General features: G+C 47.4%; 1 protein-coding gene across 1 annotated transcript; it reads right to left on the bottom strand.

Moving 5' to 3' along the window:
* On the bottom strand, window positions 1-25484 carry AK7 (adenylate kinase 7). The gene is made up of 18 exons (XM_044272135.1): window positions 25300-25484; window positions 21635-21820; window positions 18498-18606; window positions 17551-17645; window positions 17356-17466; window positions 16964-17047; window positions 16182-16270; window positions 15391-15481; window positions 14671-14748; window positions 11121-11270; window positions 8078-8206; window positions 7355-7469; window positions 3643-3771; window positions 3461-3529; window positions 2898-3095; window positions 2017-2237; window positions 1192-1350; window positions 1-86 (listed from the first exon to the last, which is right to left on the bottom strand). Exons 1-18 carry the CDS (start codon window positions 25384-25386, stop codon window positions 48-50), a joined length of 2139 nt encoding a protein of 712 aa, XP_044128070.1. The 5' UTR covers window positions 25387-25484; the 3' UTR covers window positions 1-47.
* Window positions 25485-26416: the final 932 nt, after the last annotated feature.

A 26416-nucleotide genomic window follows, 5' to 3' on the forward strand; every position in this document is an offset into this window, starting at 1 on the left:
CACGTATTCCACAGGTTTTAATTGAACAGACAGCTCTTACATAATCTTCATTCTATCTGAGGATTGTGCTTGAACAGATATTCTGCCTGTAAGAAGAGAAATAGGCATATGGAGCCGTTTAGAAATCTGCTCGGTAGTAGCAGGTGAGATTACATATCAGTTAAAGGGGTCGGATGCTTTGTGGAAAAAAAGAAAAAAAATATCTAAAACATCAGAAACTCCCCAGCTGCCCATGGATTTCAGCTCTAAACAGTGGACACTGGCGGCCATGGAGATCACAATGCCAGCGGTCACGCCATTTACTCCTGCCCCATAAGCATCCTCTGCGTTGATGCTGAAAGCATTGTGGACATGCATCGGAATCTGCTGTATCTGCGCATGCGCTGAGGATGCATCAGGGGTAGCGGTAATGTGGATAAATCATGTGACCACTGCCATCTTGATTGTCATGGACATGGTGTCCTGTGTTTACAGTGAGAATTCATCTGCAGTGGGTAACCCTGAAGGTATAGGGGGCCTGGGGTTTCCAATGGTAGTGGACACAGGTTTATGATGATGACCAACCCCTTTAACTGCAGTTTATGTAAGTCTGTACCCAGCAAATGGGCCTGTAAATTTTCTTTAAAATAGGAGGCGTTATTAGTAATCAGGACACGGGTCGTCAGAAAGAGGAGGAGCAGGAGAAGCCATGTAATATCTGTCGTCATTTAATCTAAATAGTTTTCATGTAGTACTCCATTTCGCCTGTAGTGGCCGCTGCAGGGAAATGCATGGCTAGCTGAGATTTCCTCTCTATCCCGGAGGTTTTCAAAACGTGGATCTGCATCAATCGGATGAAAGCTATGGCAGATTCCTTCTAAAGGGGTTGTCATGATAGCATAACTGCTTTAAATATACACATCCCTGTAGCACACGGCTGCCACTAGGGGGAGCAAATTGAAGACAGATTTACACAGTGCGGTATTTTAGAATCATACCTTATGGAATCTCTGCACTTGCAGTATGATTGTCCTTCATGTGCCAAGGCACCTATGGGTCTTTCTACAGCAGACTGTAACCTCTGTACTGTCTATAGCTATGGAACTAACGGCAATCCTGGCAATTTGGAAATTCTGGCTCTTCAACATTTTTTGGGATGGGAGGGCTAGAAGATGTCTAAACATCTTAAGCCCACGGCGAATGAGATCTTACCAGATAATCTACGGGGTCGTCCGGTCTGACTTTGCTGCACTCATTCAGCCCCTGTATCAGAGTCGGCATGACGTTCTTCATTAGGTAATTCCTTAAGGGGACTGACTGGGCTTCCAGCATCTCGTGCTCTTGGCGTTTTACCTCTTCGAGGCGACTGTTCTGTAACATTAGAGATAGATGTAACTTGCAGTGTGCAGGTCTACGTAAAGGACGATTCATATATCGTAGGTCAAGTTACAGCAAGTTGAGGATAATTTTACTAATGTAGTTTACTATGGTGCCTGACCCAGGACCTGTGACCATGGTAGAGGCTCTCCATAGGAGCCTGTGGTCAATGGACGCTATAAAGTGGCTTCCATCAGAGGCATACGTCAGAAAATCTGACTGACACTGCAAAATGAAGGGTGTAAAGTGGGTAGAATTAGGCTTGTTTCACATTTGCGTTTGTCGGTCTGGCAGGCTGTTCTGGTCGGGAGCAGCCTGCCAGACGCTACCAGAATGCCATCCGGCCCCAACTATATTGGGGTCCGGCGGTGATCCGGCAAGCATGCTGAGAATCGGACAGACAAATACTGCTGCAAGGCACCAATGTTGCGCAACATTATTTACACTACATTTTCAAAAAATCCATCCAAGTTGGATCTCTGTGTGACGGTCAGTGATGGCATGTCGCAGTGCAACACCATTGACTATCATTACAAAAAAATGTCCCGCAACATTGCTGCAACATGAATGTTGCAGTGTAGTTGTAGCCTTTTTGTCGCACGTCACATGCCGCCGTGTAGCCCTAGCCTAACACAGAATACGGTCATTGAGCAGACTCACCCACTCCTCCCATCGGGCAATCTTCTCAGCTTCATCTTCAGCCTCCATCCTTTCTAATTCAGCCTTTCTTTCTGCCTCCCGAGCAAGACTTGCCTCTGCCTGTTTCAGCTCCAGCTCTGCTAACTCTTCGGGTGTCAGGCCATAATTCCGAGGTTCCCCGACCTCCTTGGTAATTTGCTTTGTAACATCTCTGTATTGAGGATCATCGTCTTTAGAAACATCTGTAGCAATGATGTGTTGAAAATGATAATTAGTATGAGGGTTGTACATAGCAGAGATGGGGCCTATAGTGAAAGTCACAATGGGCCCCCTCCGCTATGATGCTGCTTCACACCACCACATCTGTATCCTGAAACGTACGGCCCAGCCAGGCTCACGTCTCATTTTTCATGCTTTGTTAGACATATTTGAGGTGTGATCCTCAGGCTGTTTGCTGTGCTGGTGAGTAGAAGGAGCTTCGCACGGGTTCACATTGCCCATAGGGAAGGTGGACAGACTTCTGTAAAGACGCCTGTTAATGCATATTACAAGTGTACCCTAGTAGGCAAACTCATGGGACAGCCCTAGGGACCACTGCTAGGTCAAGGGCTGTCCACATGGTGATGCAAGCCCCAGAAATTACGCCACCAGGGCCAGCATTCATTGCTACACGGAGGCTTCCTTGCATGCACATTGCTGTGGTTAACTACCCGGATCAGCTGATCTAACCAGCGCACTGACAGCAACTGCCAGGCATCACACAGACGAGCATGATGTACACAACGTGGGTAAAAACCAGAATGGCTGTTCCTGTGATGTAAGGTGTTCGGATCTCATGATCTGAGCCTTCTGGGACTTGCCGTTCACATTCTTCCTCATTCATCTGTATTCCCAGGACCTACCTATATGCAGGGGGTGAATTTCAGCTTCATCAAAATAGTTCAGAACGGTTTCGTCTTCAGTGTTTAATTCACGAAACGTGGCGAGAGCTCGCAGGAAACGATCCTGAGCGTAATGCGTCCCAGCAACGACACTCTCGGGTAGGTTAATCACCCGGTTTTTAAGAAAGTTGTCAGACGCATCCAATGAAATAACATAATCTAAAAAATAATCACGAAATAATTAGTAAATCCACAGCCAGCCTTAGTGCGTTCTACCGACCAGCTGTGGAGCAATGGAAAGCTGGTCAGACACATACTACAGCCATGATCCCTGATTACCCCGCGAATGTGCACTTTCAGCACAGTCCTGCAGGCATGTTATTACTATGGAGGGAGAGATAAGCGTCTTAAGTCTTTTGCAACTGATGCCGCTTATCTGAAAGTTAATTATATATTTGGAAAAGGTAAAATCCAACCTGTTGGGCCGTCTCCATACCCGATGAATGTGTAAATCACAAGGGTCACCAAAGGTAACCCTATGTATTAAATATAACTCCTAATGGATAGGCTTCCTATTCACATACCTGGGGTGATGGTTTTATCGACGCGTGGTGCCTTACTCCTGCTCTCCTCCTCTTCCTCACCTTCTTCTGCTAAAAACAAGTAAGAGCCAACATATAAGATAACAGACATATATACATGTATTTCATGAACTCATTTATACAGGGATGGACCCAGCTCATCTTCAGGGGTCAAAAATACTTACAGGTAAAAAGCTCCTTGGCTTGTTCGTAGGTCTTAGGATATCCATCCAGGACATAACCCTGGTTCTGACAAGGCATAGATTTCAGTTTTTCTCTCATGAAACGGATCACGTAGCTGTCATCCAGGCGCCCTGCAATACACATGAGAAATATCATAATGGGTTTTTTGGAGAGTAATTGTTAAATATATGAAATACACTTCTGGTGACAATGTAATTAGGAAAAAAGGAAAAAATCCCATTACACTTCTCCAGCAACATAAAACATACAATAACTACTCAGATTCCAACATGACTTAGTGTCGTGTACATTACCTATCCTGTACTGATCCCGAGTTACATCCTGTGTTATACTCCAGAGCTGCACTCACTATTCTGCTGGTGCAGTCACTGTGTACATACATTACTTATCCTGTACTGATCCCGAGTTACATCCTGTGTTATACTCCAGAGCTGAACTCACTATTCTGCTGGTGGAGTCACTGTGTACATACATTACTTATCCTGTACTGATCCTGAGTTACATCCTGTATTATACTCCAGAGCGGCACTCACTATTCTGCTGGTGCAGTCACTGTGTACATACATTACTTATCCTGTACTGATCCTGAGTTACATCCTGCATTATACTCCAGAGCTGCACTCACTATTCTGCTGGTGCAGTCACTGTGTACATACATTACTTATCCTGTACTGATCCTGAGTTACATCCTGTATTATACCCCAGAGCTGCACTCACGATTCTGCTGGTGCAGTCACTGTGTACATACATTACTTATCCTGAGTTACATCCTGTATTATACTCCAGAGCTGCACTCACTATTCTGCTGGTGCAGTCACTGTGTACATACATTACTTATCCTGTACTGATGCTGGGTTACATCCTGTATTATACTCCAGAGCTGCACTCACTATTCTGCTGGTGCAGTCACTGTGTACATGCATTACTTATCCTGTACTGATCCCGAGTTACATCCTGTATTATACTCCAGAGCTGCACTCACTATTCTGCTGGTGCAGTCACTGTGTACATACATTACTTATCCTGTACTGATCCTGAGTTACATCCTGTATTATACTCCAGAGCTGCACTCACTATTCTGCTGGTGCAGTCATTGTGTACATACATTACTTATCCTGTACTGATCCTGAGTTACATCCTGTATTATACTCCAGAGCTGCACTCACTATTCTGCTGGTGCAGTCACTGTGTACATACATTACTTATCCTGTACTGATCCTGAGTTACATCCTGTATTATACTCCAGAGCTGCACTCACTATTCTGCTGGTGCAGTCACTGTGTACATACATTACTTATCCTGTACTGATCCCGAGTTACATCCTGTGTTATACTCCAGAGCTGAACTCACTATTCTGCTGGTGGAGTCACTGTGTACATACATTACTTATCCTGTACTGATCCTGAGTTACATCCTGTATTATACTCCAGAGCGGCACTCACTATTCTGCTGGTGCAGTCACTGTGTACATACATTACTTATCCTGTACTGATCCTGAGTTACATCCTGCATTATACTCCAGAGCTGCACTCACTATTCTGCTGGTGCAGTCACTGTGTACATACATTACTTATCCTGTACTGATCCTGAGTTACATCCTGTATTATACCCCAGAGCTGCACTCACGATTCTGCTGGTGCAGTCACTGTGTACATACATTACTTATCCTGAGTTACATCCTGTATTATACTCCAGAGCTGCACTCACTATTCTGCTGGTGCAGTCACTGTGTACATACATTACTTATCCTGTACTGATCCCGAGTTACATCCTGTGTTATACTCCAGAGCTGAACTCACTATTCTGCTGGTGGAGTCACTGTGTACATACATTACTTATCCTGTACTGATCCTGAGTTACATCCTGTATTATACTCCAGAGCGGCACTCACTATTCTGCTGGTGCAGTCACTGTGTACATACATTACTTATCCTGTACTGATCCTGAGTTACATCCTGCATTATACTCCAGAGCTGCACTCACTATTCTGCTGGTGCAGTCACTGTGTACATACATTACTTATCCTGTACTGATCCTGAGTTACATCCTGTATTATACCCCAGAGCTGCACTCACGATTCTGCTGGTGCAGTCACTGTGTACATACATTACTTATCCTGAGTTACATCCTGTATTATACTCCAGAGCTGCACTCACTATTCTGCTGGTGCAGTCACTGTGTACATGCATTACTTATCCTGTACTGATCCCGAGTTACATCCTGTATTATACTCCAGAGCTGCACTCACTATTCTGCTGGTGCAGTCACTGTGTACATACATTACTTATCCTGTACTGATCCTGAGTTACATCCTGTATTATACTCCAGAGCTGCACTCACTATTCTGCTGGTGCAGTCATTGTGTACATACATTACTTATCCTGTACTGATCCTGAGTTACATCCTGTATTATACTCCAGAGCTGCACTCACTATTCTGCTGGTGCAGTCACTGTGTACATACATTACTTATCCTGTACTGATCCTGAGTTACATCCTGTATTATACTCCAGAGCTGCACTCACTATTCTGCTGGTGCAGTCACTGTGTACATACATTACTTATCCTGTACTGATCCTGAGTTACATCCTGTATTATACTCCAGAGCTGCGCTCACTATTCTGCTGGTGCAGTCACTGTGTACATACATTACTTATCCTGTACTGATCCTGAGTTACATCCTGTATTATACTCCAGAGCTGCACTCACTATTCTGCTGGTGCAGTCACTGTGTACATGCATTACTTATCCTGTACTGATCCTGAGTTACATCCTGTATTATACCCCAGAGCTGCACTCACGATTCTGCTGGTGCAGTCACTGTGTACATACATTACTTATCCTGAGTTACATCCTGTATTACACTCCAGAGCTGCACTCACTATTCTGCTGGTGCAGTCACTGTGTACATACATTACTTATCCTGTACTGATCCTGAGTTACATCCTGTATTATACTCCAGAGCTGCACTCACTATTCTGCTGGTGCAGTCACTGTGTACATACATTACTTATCCTGTACTGATCCTGAGTTACATCCTGTATTATACTCCAGAGCTGCACTCACTATTCTGCTGGTGCAGTCACTGTGTACATGCATTACTTATCCTGTACTGATCCTGAGTTACATCCTGTATTATACCCCAGAGCTGCACTCACGATTCTGCTGGTGCAGTCACTGTGTACATACATTACTTATCCTGAGTTACATCCTGTATTACACTCCAGAGCTGCACTCACTATTCTGCTGGTGCAGTCACTGTGTACATACATTACTTATCCTGTACTGATCCTGAGTTACATCCTGTATTATACTCCAGAGCTGCACTCACTATTCTGCTGGTGCAGTCACTGTGTACATACATTACTTATCCTGTACTGATCCTGAGTTACATCCTGTATTATACTCCAGAGCTGCGCTCACTATTCTGCTGGTGCAGTCACTGTGTACATACATTACTTATCCTGTACTGATCCTGAGTTATATCCTGTATTATACTCCAGAGCTGCACTCACTATTCTGCTGGTGCAGTCACTGTGTACATACATTACTTATCCTGTACTGATCCTGGGTTACATCCTCCATTACCTGTTACCTCATACTCCTGCACAATCACCTTTTTTGTTACTTGCCTAATTGGAAGCGTCTTTACATAGGGAGACTATATATAGAGCAATGGATATTGTGCACAAACCTCCATTTTGCTCCATGTTCTCTTTCACAGAATCCAGTAGTTCCTGCCAGGCTTCCGGGCCTTCCTCTGCCTCCTCCTCCTCCTCTTCTTCTGGGGGAGATTTCACCAAACGTTCCTTTACGCGAAGAAAAATGGACAATGCGATTAGTGATCGATGACGATTCCAAAATTAAGAAGAAAACCAGACACAGAATATTTACTCAGGTCCATAAGAGGCTAATTTCTTAAGCCCTTAATAACTGCCAGTACATGGTTGAATTAATAATTAAAATTATTAATAAAAATAATAATTAAATTCGAATTAAGGATTCCAGAATGATTCAATACATTTCATACAAACAGATAAAATTACGGATACATTACATAAAAAAAACTCTTCGGTAATAACCTGAAGAAATCCTTTATCAGCTTATAGAGTAAATGTTTCATATGTGAAGAGTATTAAAATTTTTTAGATAATTGTATTTTTCAATTTTCATATAACCAAAAAAATATATATAAATGACAAACTACTATATGTTACCCCTACAGAGTCCTACGTCTCCCCCATATAGAACCACGTCAGTAAAAAATTAAAAAGCTGCTGAAATGCAGAGGCAAAAATGAGAATAATTTTGCATGTCATGCCACACGTAACATCTCGGCCTTAGACATGCATGGATATGATGGGTGAAATCCGGCGTCCACACCCCATTAGTGATATCACGTGCACACATAACTCACCAGGTTGTCGATGGCCTCCGTGATGACCTCCTTTATGTGGATGTGATGCAGTTTGTAGCGCTTGCACAGTAACTTTGAGACTGTTGTCTTTCCCACCGCAGGGGGGCCGAGAATGCAGATGCGTATAGGCTGAAAACACAAAGCAGAAGGGAATGTCATCCAGATATTCTGGGTCCAACCTCAAGATATTGACTGGACCCGTGACACACACTTAAAGGGGTGTTCTCACCTCAGACACAAATCGCTAGGATGTTTCACCAATGTCAGATAGGTGCAAGTTCCACCTTTGGGACCTGCTCCTATCTCCAGAACGGGAACCTTTGAACTGAACAGAGAGGAGCTGTACTTGCGCATCGATCCTCCATTCACCGATATAGGATTTCCAAAAATAAGCAAGAGCTGGCTTGGCCATTTCCAGCAGCCCATAGCGGTAAATGGAGAGGGGGTCGTGCATGTGCGGTGTGCTCTCCATTCACTGCTATGGGACTAGCTTGAGTGCACTCGATCGGCTATTTTCAGAACTCCCATAGCAGTAAATGGAGCGTGCTCTGCACATGCGCAGTGTGCTCTCTTTCACTGAGATGGGAATACCCATTTAAATATCGATCTCCTATGCTATCCTCAGGGATAAGACATCAATATGTGATGGAAGTGAGTCAGACTACAGGCACCCTCACTGATCGGCTCTTTTAAGGGGTCATGGCGCTCTCCCCGGCATGTGACGTCACGTTTATCGGTCATATAGCCTTCTACAGCTCAGTCCCATTTAAAGGGAACCTGTCATGTGGATATTTGATTATAATCTAACTAATTATATACAATCATCAACTACTAAAAAGTCCCTTAGATGTATTCACTTACTGGTGTGACAGATGGTTACCTCATAATATACACACAAAGATGCCGCATGCTAATGAGCTGATTTGAGTCCAGCGTGATGTCATTGAGTCCAGCGTATATTTAATTCAGAGCTATAGCCACTCCCCTGCCCACCTGCTGCTGATTCATATGGAAAATAACTGTCATTCAGCAGCAGGTGGGCGGGGAGAGTCAAGGAATTCATGAATATTCAGGAGTCATCATTATCAGCTGGAGCTTTACAATACAAGATGTTGGCAGATTGACTGGGTCAATTAAAGAAAGTGACCCAGCATTTTGCTAAGAGAATCAGTCATTTATTTATGTTGCCCTTAGTTAGGACACCATAAAACTGGTGACAGGTTCCCTTTAAGTGAAAGAGGTTCAGCTGCAATACCAAGCACAACCACTATCCAATGTGCTGCGCTGTGCGTTGTATACTACAAATAGGCTGCAATGCTCCTCCGAGTGCCGAACAGCTGATCGGTCATTATTATTTGAGTACTGGACAATCCCTTTAATGCCTTCATTTTATAGCCCTTCTGAAACAGTCAGTGTGGCTTCCATTGCATGGCATTAGCTTTTCCAGCCTCCTGAGTGGCAAAACTGCTCAGTTATGAAGTGAAACATCCCTTGTCCCTGCAATGTGGTGTGATTTTACATATTTATTACTCAGGAGCTTAGAAAAGCTGGGCGACAATGCATTTAGATCATATTGGCTCTTCATCTAAAAGCCAAAGTGGAGCATGGCTACAAACAGCGTCTCGGGCCGGAGCTTTCCTGGTCCCCTGACTGTCTCTATCTACTCAGCTTCCATAACGTCATGCTGTCTCAACTCACCGGCCTCTGCGGTGACAAGCCACCCCAAGACCGCCAGGGCGACCATGGAGCGCTGGCACAGGATAGGTAAGGTGAGTATTACCTCCATTGTTATACCATGGGACTGAACAACCCCTTTACAACGCAAAGAGAACTGTGTAATGCTTCACTCCCCCTGTGGTGGCGCTGCAGCCGAACTGAAGACTTAGGCTGGGTTCACACGGGCGAGATTTCCGCACGGGTGCAATGCGTGAGGTGAACGCATTGCACCCACAATGAATCCGGACCCATTAAATTCTATGGGGCTATGCACATGAGCAGTGATTTTCACGGGTGAAAATCACGGCATGCTCCTCTGTGCGTTTTGCACGCAACGCAGGCCCCATAGAAGTGAATGGGGCTGCGTGAAAATCGCAAGCATCCGCAAGCAAGTGTGGATGCGGTGCGATTTTCATGCATGGTTGCTAGGAGACGATCGGGATTGGGTCCCGATCATTACTATTTTCCCTTATAACATGGTTATAAGGGAAAATAATAGCATTCTGAATACAGAATGCATAGTACAATAGGGCTGGAGGGGTTAAAAAAATAAAAATAAAAAATTAACTCACCTTAATCCACTTGTTCGTGCAGCCCGGCTTCTCTTCTGTCTTCATCTTTGCTGTGCAGTAGGAAAAGGACCTGTGGTGACGTCACTGCGCTCATCACATGGTCCGTCACATGATCAATCACCATGGTAAAAAGATCATGTGATGGACCATGTGATGAGCGGAGTGACGTCATCAAAGGTCCTATTCCTCAAAGAAGAATACAGAAGAGAAGCCGAGCTGCGCGAACAAGTGGATTAAGGTGAGTAAAATTATTTATTTATTTTTTTAACCCCTCCAGCGCTATTGTACTATGCATTCTGTATTCAGAATGCTATTATTTTCCCTTATAACCATGTTATAAGGGAAAATAATACAATCTACACAACACCGATCCCAAGCCCGAACTTCTGTGAAGAAGTTCGGGTTTGGGTACCAAACATGCCGATTTTTCTCACGCACATGGAAAACGCATTACAATGTTTTCCCGCGACGCACCCGCATCTTATCCGGGCCAAAAACATGACGCCCGTGTGAAAGAGGCCTAACTGCTAGATTCCTCACAGATCACAGTTGATCACTTAGGATCCCAGGAGTGAAACACTTGGCAATCGTCATAATGAAGAAAGGCAGAAAACCCCTTTAATTCCTGTAAGGTAATTTTTTTCATTTTAGGTGGGCGAGCATTTTAATTAGCATGAAGGTATAAAAGAGTAAGGAGTGTGGAGGTGACCACGGTAAGTACCTTACAGTATAAATGTCCAGATAGTCACACTTACCAGTAAACCTCGACTCTGCTTATACTCCTTGATGACGGAAGCAATGTTCTCCACAATCCCGGCCTGAGACACCCAGTTAATATTGAAGTTCTCCTTTAAGAACACGGCCTCCATCCTCAGGTTCACCAGTAAATGGTCAATGTCCAGTTGCTGAAAGACAACAGATATCAGGCATTGATTAGAGTTCTGAGAGAGTCACGGGATAGAAAGCGTAACGTATGATGGGATGAGACACGGGATAGAAAGCAGGACGTGTGATAGGATGAGACACGGGATAGAAAGCAGGAGGTGTGATGGGATGAGACATGGGATAGAAAGCAGGAGGTGTGATGGGATGAGACATGGGATAGAAAGCAGGAGGTATGATGGATGAGACACGGGATAGAAAGCAGGAGGTGTGATGGGATGAGACACGGGATAGAAAGCAGGAGGTGTGATGGGATGAGACACGGGATAGAAAGCAGGAGGTGTGATGGGATGAGACACGGGACACAAAGCAGGAGGTATGATAGGATGAGACACAGGATAGAAAGCAGGAGGTGTGATGGGATGAGACACGGGATAGAAAGCAGGAGGTGTGATGGGATGAGACACGGAATAGAAAGCAGGAGGTGTGATGGGATGAGACACGGGATAGAAAGCAGGAGGTGTGATGGGATGAGACACGGGATAGAAAGCAGGAGGTGTGATGGGATGAGACACGGGATAGAAAGCAGGACGTGTGATAGGATGAGACACGGGATAGAAAGCAGGAGGTGTGATGGGATGAGACACGGGATAGAAAGCAGGAGGCGTGATGGGATGAGACACGGGATAGAAAGCAGGAGGTGTGATGGAATGAGACACGGGATAGAAAGCAGGAGGTGTGATGGGATGAGACACGGGATAGAAAGCAGGAGGTGTGATGGATGAGACACGGGATAGAAAGCAGGACGTGTGATGGGATGAGACACGGGATAGAAAGCAGGACGTGTGATGGGATGAGACACGGGATAGAAAGCAGGAGGTGTGATGGGATGAGACACGGGATAGAAAGCAGGAGGTGTGATGGGATGAGACACGGGATAGAAAGCAGGAGGTGTGATGGGATGAGACACGGGATAGAAAGCAGGAGGTGTGATGGGATGAGACACGGGATAGAAAGCAGGAGGTGTGATGGGATGAGACACGGGATAGAAAGCAGGAGGTGTGATGGGATGAGACACGGGATAGAAGCAGGAGGTGTGATTGGATGAGACACAGGATAGAAAGCAGGAGGTATGATGGGATGAGACACGGGATAGAAAGCAGGAGGTATGATGGATGAGACACGGGATAGAAAGCAGGAGGTATGATGGATGAGACACGGGATAGAAAGCAGGAGGTGTGATGGGATGAGACACGGGATAGAAAGCAGGAGGTGTGATGGAATGAGACACGGGATAGAAAGCAGGAGGTGTGATGGGATGAGACACGGGATAGAAAGCAGGAGGTGTGATGGGATGAGACACGGGACACAAAGCAGCAGGTATGATAGGATGAGACACAGGATAGAAAGCAGGAGGTGTGATGGGATGAGACACGGGATAGAAAGCAGGAGGTGTGATGGGATGAGACACGGGATAGAAAGCAGGAGGTGTGATGGGATGAGACACGGGATAGAAAGCAGGAGGTGTGATGGGATGAGACACGGGATAGAAAGCAGGAGGTGTGATGGGATGAGACACGGGATAGAAAGCAGGAGGTGTGATTGGATGAGACACAGGATAGAAAGCAGGAGGTGTGATGGGATGAGACACGGGATAGAAAGCAGGAGGTGTGATGGGATGAGACACAGGATAGAAAGCAGGACGTGTGTTGGGATGAGACACGGGATAGAAAGCAGGAGGTGTGATGGGATGAGACACGGGATAGAAAGCAGGAGGTGTGATGGGATGAGACACGGATAGAAAGCAGGAGGTGTGATAGGATGAGACACGGGATAGAAAGCAGGAGGTGTGATGGGATGAGACACGGGATAGAAAGCAGGAGGTGTGATAGGATGAGACACGGGATAGAAAGCAGGAGGTGTGATGGGATGAGACACGGGATAGAAAGCAGGAGGTGTGATGGGATGAGACACGGGATAGAAAGCAGGAGGTGTGATAGGATGAGACACGGGATAGAAAGCAGGAGGTGTGATAGGATGAGACACAGGATAGAAAGCAGGAGGTGTGATGGGATGAGACACGGGATAGAAAGCAGGAGGTGTGATGGGATGAGACACGGGATAGAAAGCAGGAGGTGTGATGGAATGAGACACGGGATAGAAAGCAGGAGGTATGATGGAATGAGACACGGGATAGAAAGCAGGAGGTGTGATGGAATGAGACACGGGATAGAAAGCAGGAGGTGTGATAGGATGAGACACGGGATAGAAAGCAGGAGGTGTGATGGGATGAGACACGGGATAGAAAGCAGGAGGTGTGATGGGATGAGACACGGGATAGAAAGCAGGAGGTGTGATGGAATGAGACACGGGATAGAAAGCAGGAGGTATGATGGAATGAGACACGGGATAGAAAGCAGGAGGTGTGATGGGATGAGACACGGGATAGAAAGCAGTAGGTGTGATGGGAGGAGACACGGGATAGAAAGCAGGAGGTGTGATGGGATGAGACACGGGATAGAAAGCAGGAGGTGTGATGGGATGAGACACGGGATAGAAAGCAGGAGGTGTGATGGGAGGAGACACAGGATAGAAAGCAGGAGGTGTGATGGGATGAGACACGGGATAGAAAGCAGGAGGTGTGATGGGATGAGACACGGGATAGAAAGCAGGAGGTGTGATGGGATGAGACACGGGATAGAAAGCAGGAGGTGTGGTGGGATGAGACATGGGATAGAAAGCAGGAGGTGTGATGGGAGGAGACACGGGATAGAAAGCAGGAGGTGTGATGGAATGAGACACGGGATAGAAAGCAGGAGGTGTGATGGGATGAGACACGGGATAGAAAGCAGGAGGTGTGATGGGATGAGACACGGGATAGAAAGCAGGAGGTGTGATGGAATGAGACACGGGATAGAAAGCAGGAGGTGTGATAGGATGAGACACGGGATAGAAAGCAGGAGGTGTGATAGGATGAGACACGGGATAGAAAGCAGGAGGTGTGATAGGATGAGACACGGGATAGAAAGCAGGAGGTGTGATGGGATGAGACACCGGATAGAAAGCAGGAGGTATGATGGATGAGACACGGGATAGAAAGCAGGAGGTGTGATGGGATGAGACACGGGATAGAAAGCAGGAGGTGTGATGGGATGAGACACGGGATAGAAAGCAGGAGGTGTGATGGATGAGACACGGGATAGAAAGCAGGAGGTGTGATGGGATGAGACACGGGATAGAAAGCAGGAGGTGTGATGGGATGAGACACGGGATAGAAAGCAGGAGGTGTGATGGGATGAGACACGGGATAGAAAGCAGGAGGTGTGATGGATGAGACACGGGATAGAAAGCAGGAGGTGTGATGGATGAGACACGGGATAGAAAGCAGGAGGTGTGATGGGATGAGACACGGGAAGTGATTACCGTCAGCTCTTTGTTCAGGAACGCCGCCTCCTTTGATACTTTTTGTGATTTTCCGGGCCCCAGGTGACGGCTGATACACTGCAGGAGAATTCAGAAATAGGAGATAATGTATATTTCTATAATTGGTCAGCTTACCGAATGGGCAAAAGGGGCAATTACCCTGCGGCCTTTACCAGTATGGGTGAGTTCACACACGCCTGCTCTATCTGTAATCCCTACAGATGTTCGGGCAGCGCACGGCACTGCTATGTGTCACTGTATTGTACTGTTATGTAGGAACCGTGTGACTGTATGATGTAGACTCACCCCTGCCGATCAGCTGCGTAGTTTGGGTGCTAGAACTTCACAGCCTCATCTGTTGTGTAGTGGACAGAGCTGGTTGCATTTTCTTACGTGGGAGCAACGTTTCAGTTCCGTCCACTACATGATGGGTGGAGCTGTGCGGTTCCTGCGCTGGAGATACTGCAGAACAGCTGATCGGCAGGAGTGCGGGGTGCCAGTGCTCTGACAATCAGATATTGATCACCTATCCGGAGGATTAGCCATCAATATTAAAATCCTGGACAGCCCCTTTAAAGAAGAAGCATGGATCAGGAAGTGCATTTTGGTGTCATGCTCCGCCCCTTTCAGTACTTTCACTGGGCATGGCACAATACATGAGGTTTGCCCTTTACATAGAATAAAAAAATTATAACTGAATGGTCAGTGATATTTCTGTACCTTGACGACCTCCTCCAGCATGTGCACGGCTTCATCCACTGCCACCAGGTAGTGAGTCCTCGGCCTCCGGTCCACTATGTTTTGTACCACACTAGACTCGGTATATAAATAAATGACCGTGTCATTACATATTAAAGGGATTTTCAGGCGATACATCAATGGCTCAGTGTGATATAAGATTGGTGCTGGTCAGAATAAAGAAGAGGCCTTGCTGCTTTAATGCAAACAGCGCCACTCTCATCTATGTGGCCATCTTTAGTATTGCACCTCAGCACCAGGGGTTGTCCACTTTCTAATGTCATACGATATGAAATAGTTAAAGCACTGATTGCTTACTCCAGCCCACCTGTAGAAGCCCCTCTGCTGCCCAATCTGCCACATCTAAGAGGGTGGCTATGACACGATTTAATCATGCAACCAGCCGCGTCCTCTAAACTGTGATTTGGTATCTGCACCTGCGAAGAACACTTCCAGGACCTGTGCAGCAGAGGACGCAGCCAGGCAGCCGGCCCTGTGGGTATATTTTGGACACTATGAACACAGCGGTCCTACATATTGCAACCGTGGGCAGCAGGGGCGGCTGCTGTAGATGTGATGGGGTAAGCAATGCGCCCTCTAACATTTTCACCTGCCGGTACACGTCAGTGCAGGGCACTTCAAAAGTGTAAGCAGAAGGCGGACAACCACCACCTATGCACCTGAACGGCTGCAACACCAGAAATAGTTCCATGCATATGGGTGGCGCCATGTTGGTCCCTGCAGTGATGGGACCACGTGTAGAAAATCATTACCTGCCTAAATCAGCAATATGAATCATTGGGATGATGTTCTGTCCGTCTCCATAGATGGATAATGCAGGAGTTTCCCCCATCCAGGCCTCCTGCACCCATGAAACAAGCATTACCAATCTGATTGTACAGATATCTCACCAATTGTACATTGTACATTTCCTCTGAGGAGTTCATGACTCTTTAAAGGGAACCTGTCCACGGACATTAAACCGCCAGCAGTACCTTATTGCAGCCTGTGCACGATTATAAAGGTGTCTGTGTCTTTTCTGTACAATGCGCCAAAAGTCTGAAAAAAGACTTTTATTCAACTAAACGATAGTCTTGAAGTCAAGCGTGCCCCGCCCCCTTGCCCGCCCCTTAGTATTTGATTGATAGGATGTCCAATTCCTTCACTGCCGGGTGCTTGAGGGTAGTCTCGCGCATGCGCAGGCTCTCATGTGCGAATGCCTTATCATTGAGCCTACCTCACAGAGGAGTGGAACAGTGCGCAGGCAAGACTACGTTTGAGCGTCCAATGGTGAAGAAATTGGAATTCCTATCAATCAAACGCTAAGGAGGCGGGGCACGCTTGACTTCAGGCGAGAAACCCGCTGCCCCCTTGACTTTTTACATAGCGCTCCCAGTGGAATAAAGTCTTTTTTCAGACTTTTGGCGCATTGTACAGAAAAGACACCTTTATAATCGTGCTACAGGTTGCAATAAGGTACTGCTGGCGGTTTAATGTGCCTTTTATAGGCGACAGTTTCCCTTTAAAACCTGAATTTTCTATGAAAGGAACTTACCTTAAAAATTGCATGAAGAACACCTTCCTCCGCTCCATAAGGCACCCCGGATGCAACTACATATGTTGAAAATTTCCCCTTGTTCTGTGCAGGACAAAAAAAACGGAATTAATGTTTCCTTATTAAACTCATTATTACATATTACTTTTTAGTGCAATGGATGGAAGTATCACGGGGATAAAATCTTCCATAGCTGTAATTCTACTAATCACCACTAGATGGCAGTGTTAGCCTTTTCCATATAATCAACAGGGATTTAGCATTATGTCATTTGGGACAAGTGCAGAATATTCACAGATCAGAACGGCCTGTACATGGCGGTCACTGGCGCTTCCATATCCGAGCAGCATTTTCTGTGACGCCCCCGTACACGCCACCCAGAAAATACTCACAGATTTCCCCATCTTAATCACCAGCTTTTCAACACTCATGTGATCTTTAAAGTTTAAGTGACACTTCCGTCTCCGATAATCGTCTTCAGTGAAAGGAATTTCAGGATCATCCTTTAAAGAGAAAGAAAACGTGAAATTGTCTCTCGTTACGTTTTGAATTTCCAAATCCAGCTTCCACATTCTAGGCGTACTTACCGGATCGAGGGGTTTGCTCCGCGCCCAGGTCATGACCGTCGATATTAATACGAACAGTTTTTGGCTCTGGAAGTTTTCAATCTCGGTGTGAAGTGCTGGAGGATGCAAAATGATATTATAGACTACGTTATCCTGAACCGGGGGAACTTCTGATAATCCGGCGCCGCTGCGGTGGGTGGAGGCTGGATTGTTGGAAGTTTATAGTAATGAGCCATGCAAACCTCTGGTGGGGGAGATTTACTAAATGTGAGGCCTCATGCACACGGCCGTTGTTTGGCTCTGCATCCGAGCCGCCGTTTTTGCGGCTCGGATGCGGACCCATTCACTTCAGTGGGGCCGCAAAAGATGCAGACAGCCCTCCGTGTGCTGTCCTTATCTTTTGCACCATTTCGTGGCCCCACAAAAAAAATATAGGATTTTCTATTCTTGTCCGTTTTGCGGACAAGAATAGGCATGTCTACAATGGGCCGTCCGTTGCGGAAGGCACACGGACGGCTTCCGTTTTTTGCAGATCCGCGGTTTGTGGACCGCAAAAAACTGTACGGTCGTGTGCATGTAGCTTAAAGCATAGAGTGGGGTAGATGATGAGGGACGCCCACTACATCTTTTTCCACTCCCATAGAGCTTTCTATGGGAAAAACGCCTGAAAAAAACGATATACTGCAAGCATTTTGACAAAAAATGGCAAAAACGCAAAAAAGCTTTGTAGTGAATTTTATAAAACATTATAGACTTTAAAGGGGTAACATGCCACTAGAGGACATGGCACAGCTGAGACCAGCCATTGGCGGCAGCGGCACACGTGAGCCGGGCACTGGAAGATCTCTGGACGGCACCGGGTGGCTGTGATATTTTTCACCACATACGATGTGCGTCACGTTTATTGGTGCCATTTGCCGATCTGGTGGATGTTACTACACTATAAACCTTTCCCCGTCGTCTCTCACCGGACACGGCCCATGACGCCTCCTCGATCTGAGCCGGCTCCTCGGTGACGTTGTAGATGATGACATCACTCTCCAGCAGATGATTTAATAGTTCATCTCTACCGGAGACCTAAAATACAGAAGACATGGTTTACAGGACAAATCCTCGCGTCTCTGTCCAGCAGCGACCCACGTAAAGGGGCCAGGAATCACTGCAGGCGCTACCTACAGATACCCCCCTGTATACAGACCCCAGGACAGATAACCCCCTGTATACAGACCCCAGGACAGATACCCCCCTGTATACAGACCCCAGGACAGATACCCCCCTGTATACAGACCCCGGGACAGATACCCCTCTGTATACAGACCCCGGGACAGATACCCCCCTGTATACAGACCCCAGGACAGATAACCCCCTGTATACAGACCCCAGGACAGATAACCCCCTGTATACAGACCCCAGGACAGATAACCCCCTGTATACAGACCCCAGGACTGATAACCCCCTGTATACAGACCCCAGGACAGATAACCCCCTGTATACAGACCCCAGGACAGATAACCCCCTGTATACAGACCCCAGGACAGATAACCCCCTGTATACAGATCCCAGGACAGATAACCCCCTGTATACAGACCCCAGGACAGATACCCCCCTGTATACAGACCCCAGGATAGATACCCCCCTGTATACAGACCCCAGAACAGATAACCCCCTGTATACAGACCCCAGGACAGATACCCCCCTGTATATAGACCCCAGGACAGATAACCCCCTGTATACAGACCCCAGGACAGATAACCCCCTGTATACAGACCCCAGGACAGATACCCCCCTGTATACAGACCCCAGGACAGATACCCCCCTGTATACAGACCCCAGGACAGATACCCCTCTGTATACAGACCCCAGGACAGATACCCCCCTGGATACAGACCCCAGGATAGATAACCCCCTGTATACAGACCCCAGAACAGATAACCCCCTGTATACAGACCCCAGGACAGATACCCCCCTGTATATAGACCCCAGGACAGATACCCCCTGTATACAGAGCTCAGGACAGATACCCCCCTGTATACAGAGCCCAGGACAGATACCCCCCTGTATACAGAGCCCAGGACAGATACCACCCTGTATACAGAGCCCAGGACAGATACCACCCTGTATACAGAGCCCAGGACAGATACCACCCTGTATACAGAGCCTAGGACAGATACCACCCTGTATACAGAGCCCAGGACAGATAACCCCCTGTATACAGACCCCAGGACAGATAACCCCCTGTATACAGACCCCAGGACAGATAACCCCCTGAATACAGACCCCAGGACAGATAACCCCCTGTATACAGACCCCAGGACAGATACCCCCCTGTATACAGAGCCCAGGACAGATAACCCCCTGTATACAGACCTCATGATAGATACCCCCCTGTATACAGACCCCAGGACAGATACCCCCCTGTATACAGACCCCAGGACAGATAACCCCCTGTATACAGACCCCAGGACAGATACCCCCCTGTATACAGACCCCAGGACAGATAACCCCCTGTATACAGACCTCATGATAGATACCCCCTGTATACAGACCCCAGGACAGATAACCCCCTGTATACAGACCCCAGGACAGATAACCCCCTGTATACAGACCCCAGGACAGATAACCCCCTGTATACAGACCCCAGGACTGATAACCCCCTGTATACAGACCCCAGGACAGATAACCCCCTGTATACAGACCCCAGGACAGGACAGATAACCCCCTGTATACAGATCCCAGGACAGATAACCCCCTGTATACAGACCCCAGGACAGATACCCCCCTGTATACAGACCCCAGGATAGATACCCCCCTGTATACAGACCCCAGAACAGATAACCCCCTGTATACAGACCCCAGGACAGATACCCCCCTGTATATAGACCCCAGGACAGATAACCCCCTGTATACAGACCCCAGGACAGATAACCCCCTGTATACAGACCCCAGGACAGATACCCCCCTGTATACAGACCCCAGGACAGATACCCCCTGTATACAGACCCCAGGACAGATACCCCTCTGTATACAGACCCCAGGACAGATACCCCCCTGGATACAGACCCCAGGATAGATAACCCCCTGTATACAGACCCCAGAACAGATAACCCCCTGTATACAGACCCCAGGACAGATACCCCCCTGTATATAGACCCCAGGACAGATACCCCCTGTATACAGAGCTCAGGACAGATACCCCCCTGTATACAGAGCCCAGGACAGATACCCCCCTGTATACAGAGCCCAGGACAGATACCACCCTGTATACAGAGCCCAGGACAGATACCACCCTGTATACAGAGCCCAGGACAGATACCACCCTGTATACAGAGCCTAGGACAGATACCACCCTGTATACAGAGCCCAGGACAGATAACCCCCTGTATACAGACCCCAGGACAGATAACCCCCTGTATACAGACCCCAGGACAGATAACCCCCTGTATACAGACCCCAGGACAGATAACCCCCTGTATACAGACCCCAGGACAGATACCCCCCTGTATACAGACCCCAGGACAGATAACCCCCTGTATATAGACCCCAGGACAGATACCCCCTGTATACAGAGCTCAGGACAGATACCCCCCTGTATACAGACCTCATGATAGATACCCCCCTGTATACAGACCCCAGGACAGATACCCCCCTGTATACAGACCCCAGGACAGATAACCCCCTGTATACAGACCCCAGGACAGATAACCCCCTGTATACAGACCCCAGGACAGATAACCCCCTGTATACAGACCTCATGATAGATACCCCCTGTATACAGACCCCAGGACAGATAACCCCCTGTATACAGACCCCAGGACAGATACCCCCCTGTATACAGACCCCAGGACAGATAACCCCCTGTATACAGACTCCGGGACAGATACCCCCCTGTATACAGACCCCAGGACAGATACCCCCCTGTATACAGACCCCAGGACAGATACCCCCCTGTATATAGACCCCAAACTAGACGCCCTCCTGACCAGAATGCCCCTGTATAGAGACACCAGACCAATCCCCTAAACAAACAGATCCTAAAATAATAGTGATCCCAGACCTGATCCCATAAATACAGACCCCCTATGTCTACAATTGAACAGGACTTTACCACGTAAGCTTCCACTGAGAAATTTGGCTTCTTTCCAGAAGGATTGGACAAGGTTCCTACAATCTGGAAGAGCCCCTGCCCGGCGTTACTGTCTCCCAAAGCTTCTTGGACTGACTGGGCTTCCTCTTCCTCGGCTCCTTCTTCTGCTTCTTCAAGGGACGCTCCAGCCACACACGTGGACAGGTACTGCAACAGGAAGGAAAGCACAAAACCTGATGCCACGTATAAAAATCCCGCACCACAAAGGAGCTGTCAGAATGACGCTTTCTCTGTGTGAATGATGGTATATGGGAGAGATTACAGTATTAGCGGAAAAGGGGAGGTTATTGGGGAAAACTGTGCACTGGAAAGGAGGCTCCGTCTAGCCTGGAGATGCTCCAGAGAGGGGATTGTACTGAAGGGGCCGCTTGTGGTGGACAACAAGACTGTGGGAGCTGCTGGTGCTTGTTGGGGGACTATTGCCTCTACGGGTGTCGGGCCGTCCAGAGCCCGTTTACTGTGTGAGCCCTCGTGTAACCACTGCTCCTAACAGCGAAGACAGAACGGCCTAGATGGTGGCAATTTATCCTGCTTATCTCAGTCCAATGATGCACCCCTTCTCAAAGTCTGTCAACTGGGCAAAATGTCCAAGAGGTAGATTGCCCAAAAGTAGCCTCTGAGAGCCTTTTTACAGGGCAGCGGGTGAAGCACTTTTACACCCTCTTAGGGTCCATTCACACGTCAGTGTGTGTTTTGCTGATCCGCAAAACACGGAAACCGGCAATGTGCGTTCCGCATTTTGCCGGCACTAATAGAATATGCCTATTCTTGTCCGCTATTGCAGACAAGAATAGGACACGTTTTATTTTTTTCGGGATCGGAATTGCGGACCCGGAAGTGCGGGTCCGTAGTTCCGGATCCGGGCTGCACATTGTGCGGCCCCATAGAAGTAAATGGGTCCATAATTCCGTTCCACAAAATGCAGAACGGAATTGCGGATGTGTGAATGGAGCCTTATGGTGAGACCCAGCGTCTTATCACAGCAGACCTGTAATCATTTCAATATCTGCCTCAGACAGAAGGGCAGGACGAGTTTTGCAGCAATTATTATTATTATTTTTAATCACCAATTAATTGCATTCAGCCGTACATGTATCGCCACCGAGGCCGGCGATTGGCTGCGCAGTACTGGCAGGGACCACCAGAGCGGCAGCGCAGGAGTGACAGGGAATTTAACAGGTATTAGTTATTTGTATTTTTTCATTTCCTACTCTTAGACAACTTTCTTAAAATCCTGGGCAACCCGTTTCTTAAAGGGGGTCTCCAGTGCTGGAAATTATACAGTGGAAGGACAAGGGTCCCTCCTCATGCTGGGAGCTGCGCTGCAGTACGCCAGCGCCGGAGGCGGCCCAGTGACTGGGGCTTTCCGTACAGTATTAGAATGTATTGGCTCCGATGAGCGAAGTTATTGGTTTGTGAAGTCTCGCGAGACTTCGGGTAATAACTTCATAACTTAATTTCTACTGTAAAAAAACATTTCCCCAACTCGCGAGACTTTTCGAACCAATAACTTCAGCTCATCTGAACCAATACATCCTAATATTGTACGGAGCTCCTGCTCCGTACAGTACTAGGGCTCATGCACACGACTGTTCTTTGTTTCCGTGTCCGTTCAGTTTTTTTTGCGGATAGGATGCGGACCCATTCATTTCAATGCGTGTGCGTGTGCTATCCGCATCAGTATGTCCGTAGCCCCGTTATTTTTTGTGGATTTGCAATTTGCGGACTGCAAAACACGGTCATGTGCATGGGGCCTTAGAATGAAGTTTTATGCGAATCAACTTCGGATGAATTATTCGCTCATCCCTAGTGATGACTCAGGCTACATGCACACGACCGTATGTGTTTTGCATCGGTATGCCATTTGTTTTTTGTTTTTTTTGCGGATGCATTGTAACAATGCCTAAAACGGACAAGAATAGGACACGTTCTATTTTTTTTGCGTGCGAGGCTACGGAACGGACATACTGATGCGGACAGCAAACAGTGTGCAGTCCACATGTTTTGCAGACCCATTGAAATGAATGGGTCTGCATCCTATCCCCAATAAAAACGGAACGGATACGGAAACAAAATACGTTCGTGTGCATGAGGCCTTAGGCTTCATTCACACGTCCGCAAAATGGATCTGCATCCGTTCCGCTATTTTGCAGAAGGGGTACGGACCTATTCATTCTCTATGGGGACGGAATGGATGTGGACAGCACACAGTGTGCTGTCTGCATCCACAATTGCGGAGCGCGGCCCCGATCTTCGGCTCTGCAAAAGATAGAACATGTCCTTTTCTTGTCTGCAGCTGCGGACAAGAATAGGCATTTCTATAGGGGTGCCGGGCGGGTGTGTTGTGGATCCACAGCACACCACGGACGTGTGAATGGAGCCTTATCCTGAGGATAAGAAAACACCTTATTCACACGCCTGTGTCCATTTTTCATCCGTGATGATGTCCGTGTTGCATCCGTTTTCAAGTGGCCCATTGGCACTGATCTGTGTCCTGCTGTGCACTGCCAGGCTGAAGAGGGGATTTAGCAACAGTCCGTGGAAAACTGACCAAATGCATCATAAGACCTAAATGGCCATTCGGATCAGACAATGGACTAAAGTCGTGCGCGCTTCCACTCTCTCCAGTCACAGATGTCCGCTGCCGCTCCATGAAAGGTTTTGCTCTGCCATTCCACCAGCCCCTATAGAGTTCAGTGCAGTAGCAGAGGACGTCCGGAAATATCCGTCACGCTCCGCTATTTTCAGAAGTCCCATAGCAATGAATGGAGAGGGTGCAGCGCATGCACAGTTTGTTTTCTGTTCACTTCCTGTTCTGGAGGGAGCAGGGGGTCCCACAGATAGCACCCGCACCGATCATACATTTATGGCATATCCTACTGATATATACTATAAATGTCCCAGATGGGAACACCCCTTTAAATGAAACTCATTATGAAATGACCCAGTTAGCGGACTCTTGGCGGTGTTAGGAGTCCTGGCACCGCTGCGCTGAATGAGAATACTCGCTGGTGACGCCGAGGGCGAACGCTGAGTGGGATCAGTCTTCTCCGCCAGGTGTATGGTGTAGAAAAGTCACTAATTTAGCTGCTAGTCCCGTTTTGCGCCTAAATTCACAGCTTTCTGCAGGTTTTTTTGCCACTTTTACCAAAAGCAGATGGGAGAGGGCGTGCCTTCCGTGACCCGACACATTTCCTGTAATTTGTGATGGGGGCTCCTACCGCAGACGTGAACCTCACCTGACCTACATCTATATAATATCCAGGGATCACATACAACCTCCAGCCTCTTCACTGCCCATAGCAACCAATCAGAGCGAAGCTTTCATCTTTCCAGAGCAGTTGCAGAAGTGAAAGCTGAGCTCTGATTGGTTGCTAGGGGCAACAAAGACCATCTTTGGTAAATGAGGTCTAAGATGGACGTAGCAGTCCCTGGACCCCCCCATAGTGCCCGGTCCTCATGCTGGACTGAGCCCCCCTGGGATTGTCCTCATAACTTCCAACCATAGACCTATAAATCCTCCATGCAGGGTCATCACTGGAACCAGACATGGGGCTGTATGGTCATGAATACAATGTTCTGCCTTCTGTAGAACCACAAGCCTGTACAGCATCATGCCGTGTTACCTTGCCTATGTTCCGGGCGGCGTAAGAATCTAAGTTGTTGATAAAGATCCGTTTGGGTCTGACGATTCTTTCTCCTTCCTCCGCCATGTTGCTCTGCTGGTTGCTAACGTCGCACAGCGGTTGCTAGGGGCGGTCCCCAGGCTTTTGGTTCAGAGCCTCGGCTTGCGTTGCTATGGTAACCTTTCGCTGCAAGAGCGAGGTCTTTGAATAGGCAGGCACTGCCGCGGACACCTATAACTTGTAAGCTGCCTTCGAATAAGGGTCTTTGCTGAGACAGGCGCCGCGGCGGACACCTACACCGTAGAGAAGGACGGGCTGGAGACCTAATTGGCTGCCAGTGACCATAGGAATCTTACTAAATGCACCCAAAGGTGGCTGAACGTGTCAGTGTCACCCCCAGCACCGCAGGTACTGCCTGCACCAAGATGGGGAACATAATGCTTTGAAAAGCCAAACTAATAAAGTTTGTTTCCAGTCCCCACTACTTTCAAGATCTCTGCTTGCTGTCAGAGAAATAAGGGGTGCTACCCACGGTTACAACATTTGTCTTGTATTTTTATGCATTTCACACACAAAAAATAACTTCACACAACACCATAATAATAATAAAAAAATATTTTTTACTTTTTGCCCAAGACAAACAATAAGAAAACAGTTACCGGCTTCAGTATCTGCACGGCTGGCGGCCGACACAGTGATTATTATAATGCGATAAATGCAGATTAAAAATATTAAAAAGCTGCTAAAAACCCAAGAAGGTGGCTGAACGGATGTCGTGTGGGGGTCATGACAAGAGAAAGCGGCACTCGGCTCCAGGGAATCTCTAAAGGGGTCACCGCTTTAAATAGGTTAGACAAATAGGGTCCACTTTTTCTTGTTAAACAGCGCCATCATTGTCCATGGCTGCCACTGGTACTGCAGCTTAAAGGGCATCTGTCAGCAGGTTTGTCCCTATGACACAGGCTGACCTGTTACATGTGCACTTGGCAGCTGAAGACGTCTGTGTTGGTCCCATGTTCATATGTGTCCACATTGCTGAGAAATATGATGTTTTACTATATGCAAATGAGCCTCTAGGAGCAACGGGGGCGTTAACATTACACCTAGAGGCTCTGCT

This window comes from Bufo gargarizans, chromosome 11 (genome assembly GCF_014858855.1).
Source record: "Bufo gargarizans isolate SCDJY-AF-19 chromosome 11, ASM1485885v1, whole genome shotgun sequence".
Taxonomy (NCBI): Eukaryota; Metazoa; Chordata; class Amphibia; order Anura; family Bufonidae; genus Bufo; species Bufo gargarizans.

Excerpts from the sequence above, each read along its gene's own strand:
- AK7 (XM_044272135.1), bottom strand. The coding sequence starts at position 25,386 with ATGGCGGAGGAAGGAGAAAGAATCGTCAGACCCAAACGGATCTTTATC. Across the intron at positions 3,530-3,642 it reads AGCCAAGGAGCTTTTTACCT|CAGAAGAAGGTGAGGAAGAG; the intron begins GTAAGTATTTTT and ends ACTTGTTTTTAG. Across the intron at positions 2,238-2,897 it reads AATTCACCCCCTGCATATAG|ATGTTTCTAAAGACGATGAT; the intron begins GTAGGTCCTGGG and ends TCATTGCTACAG.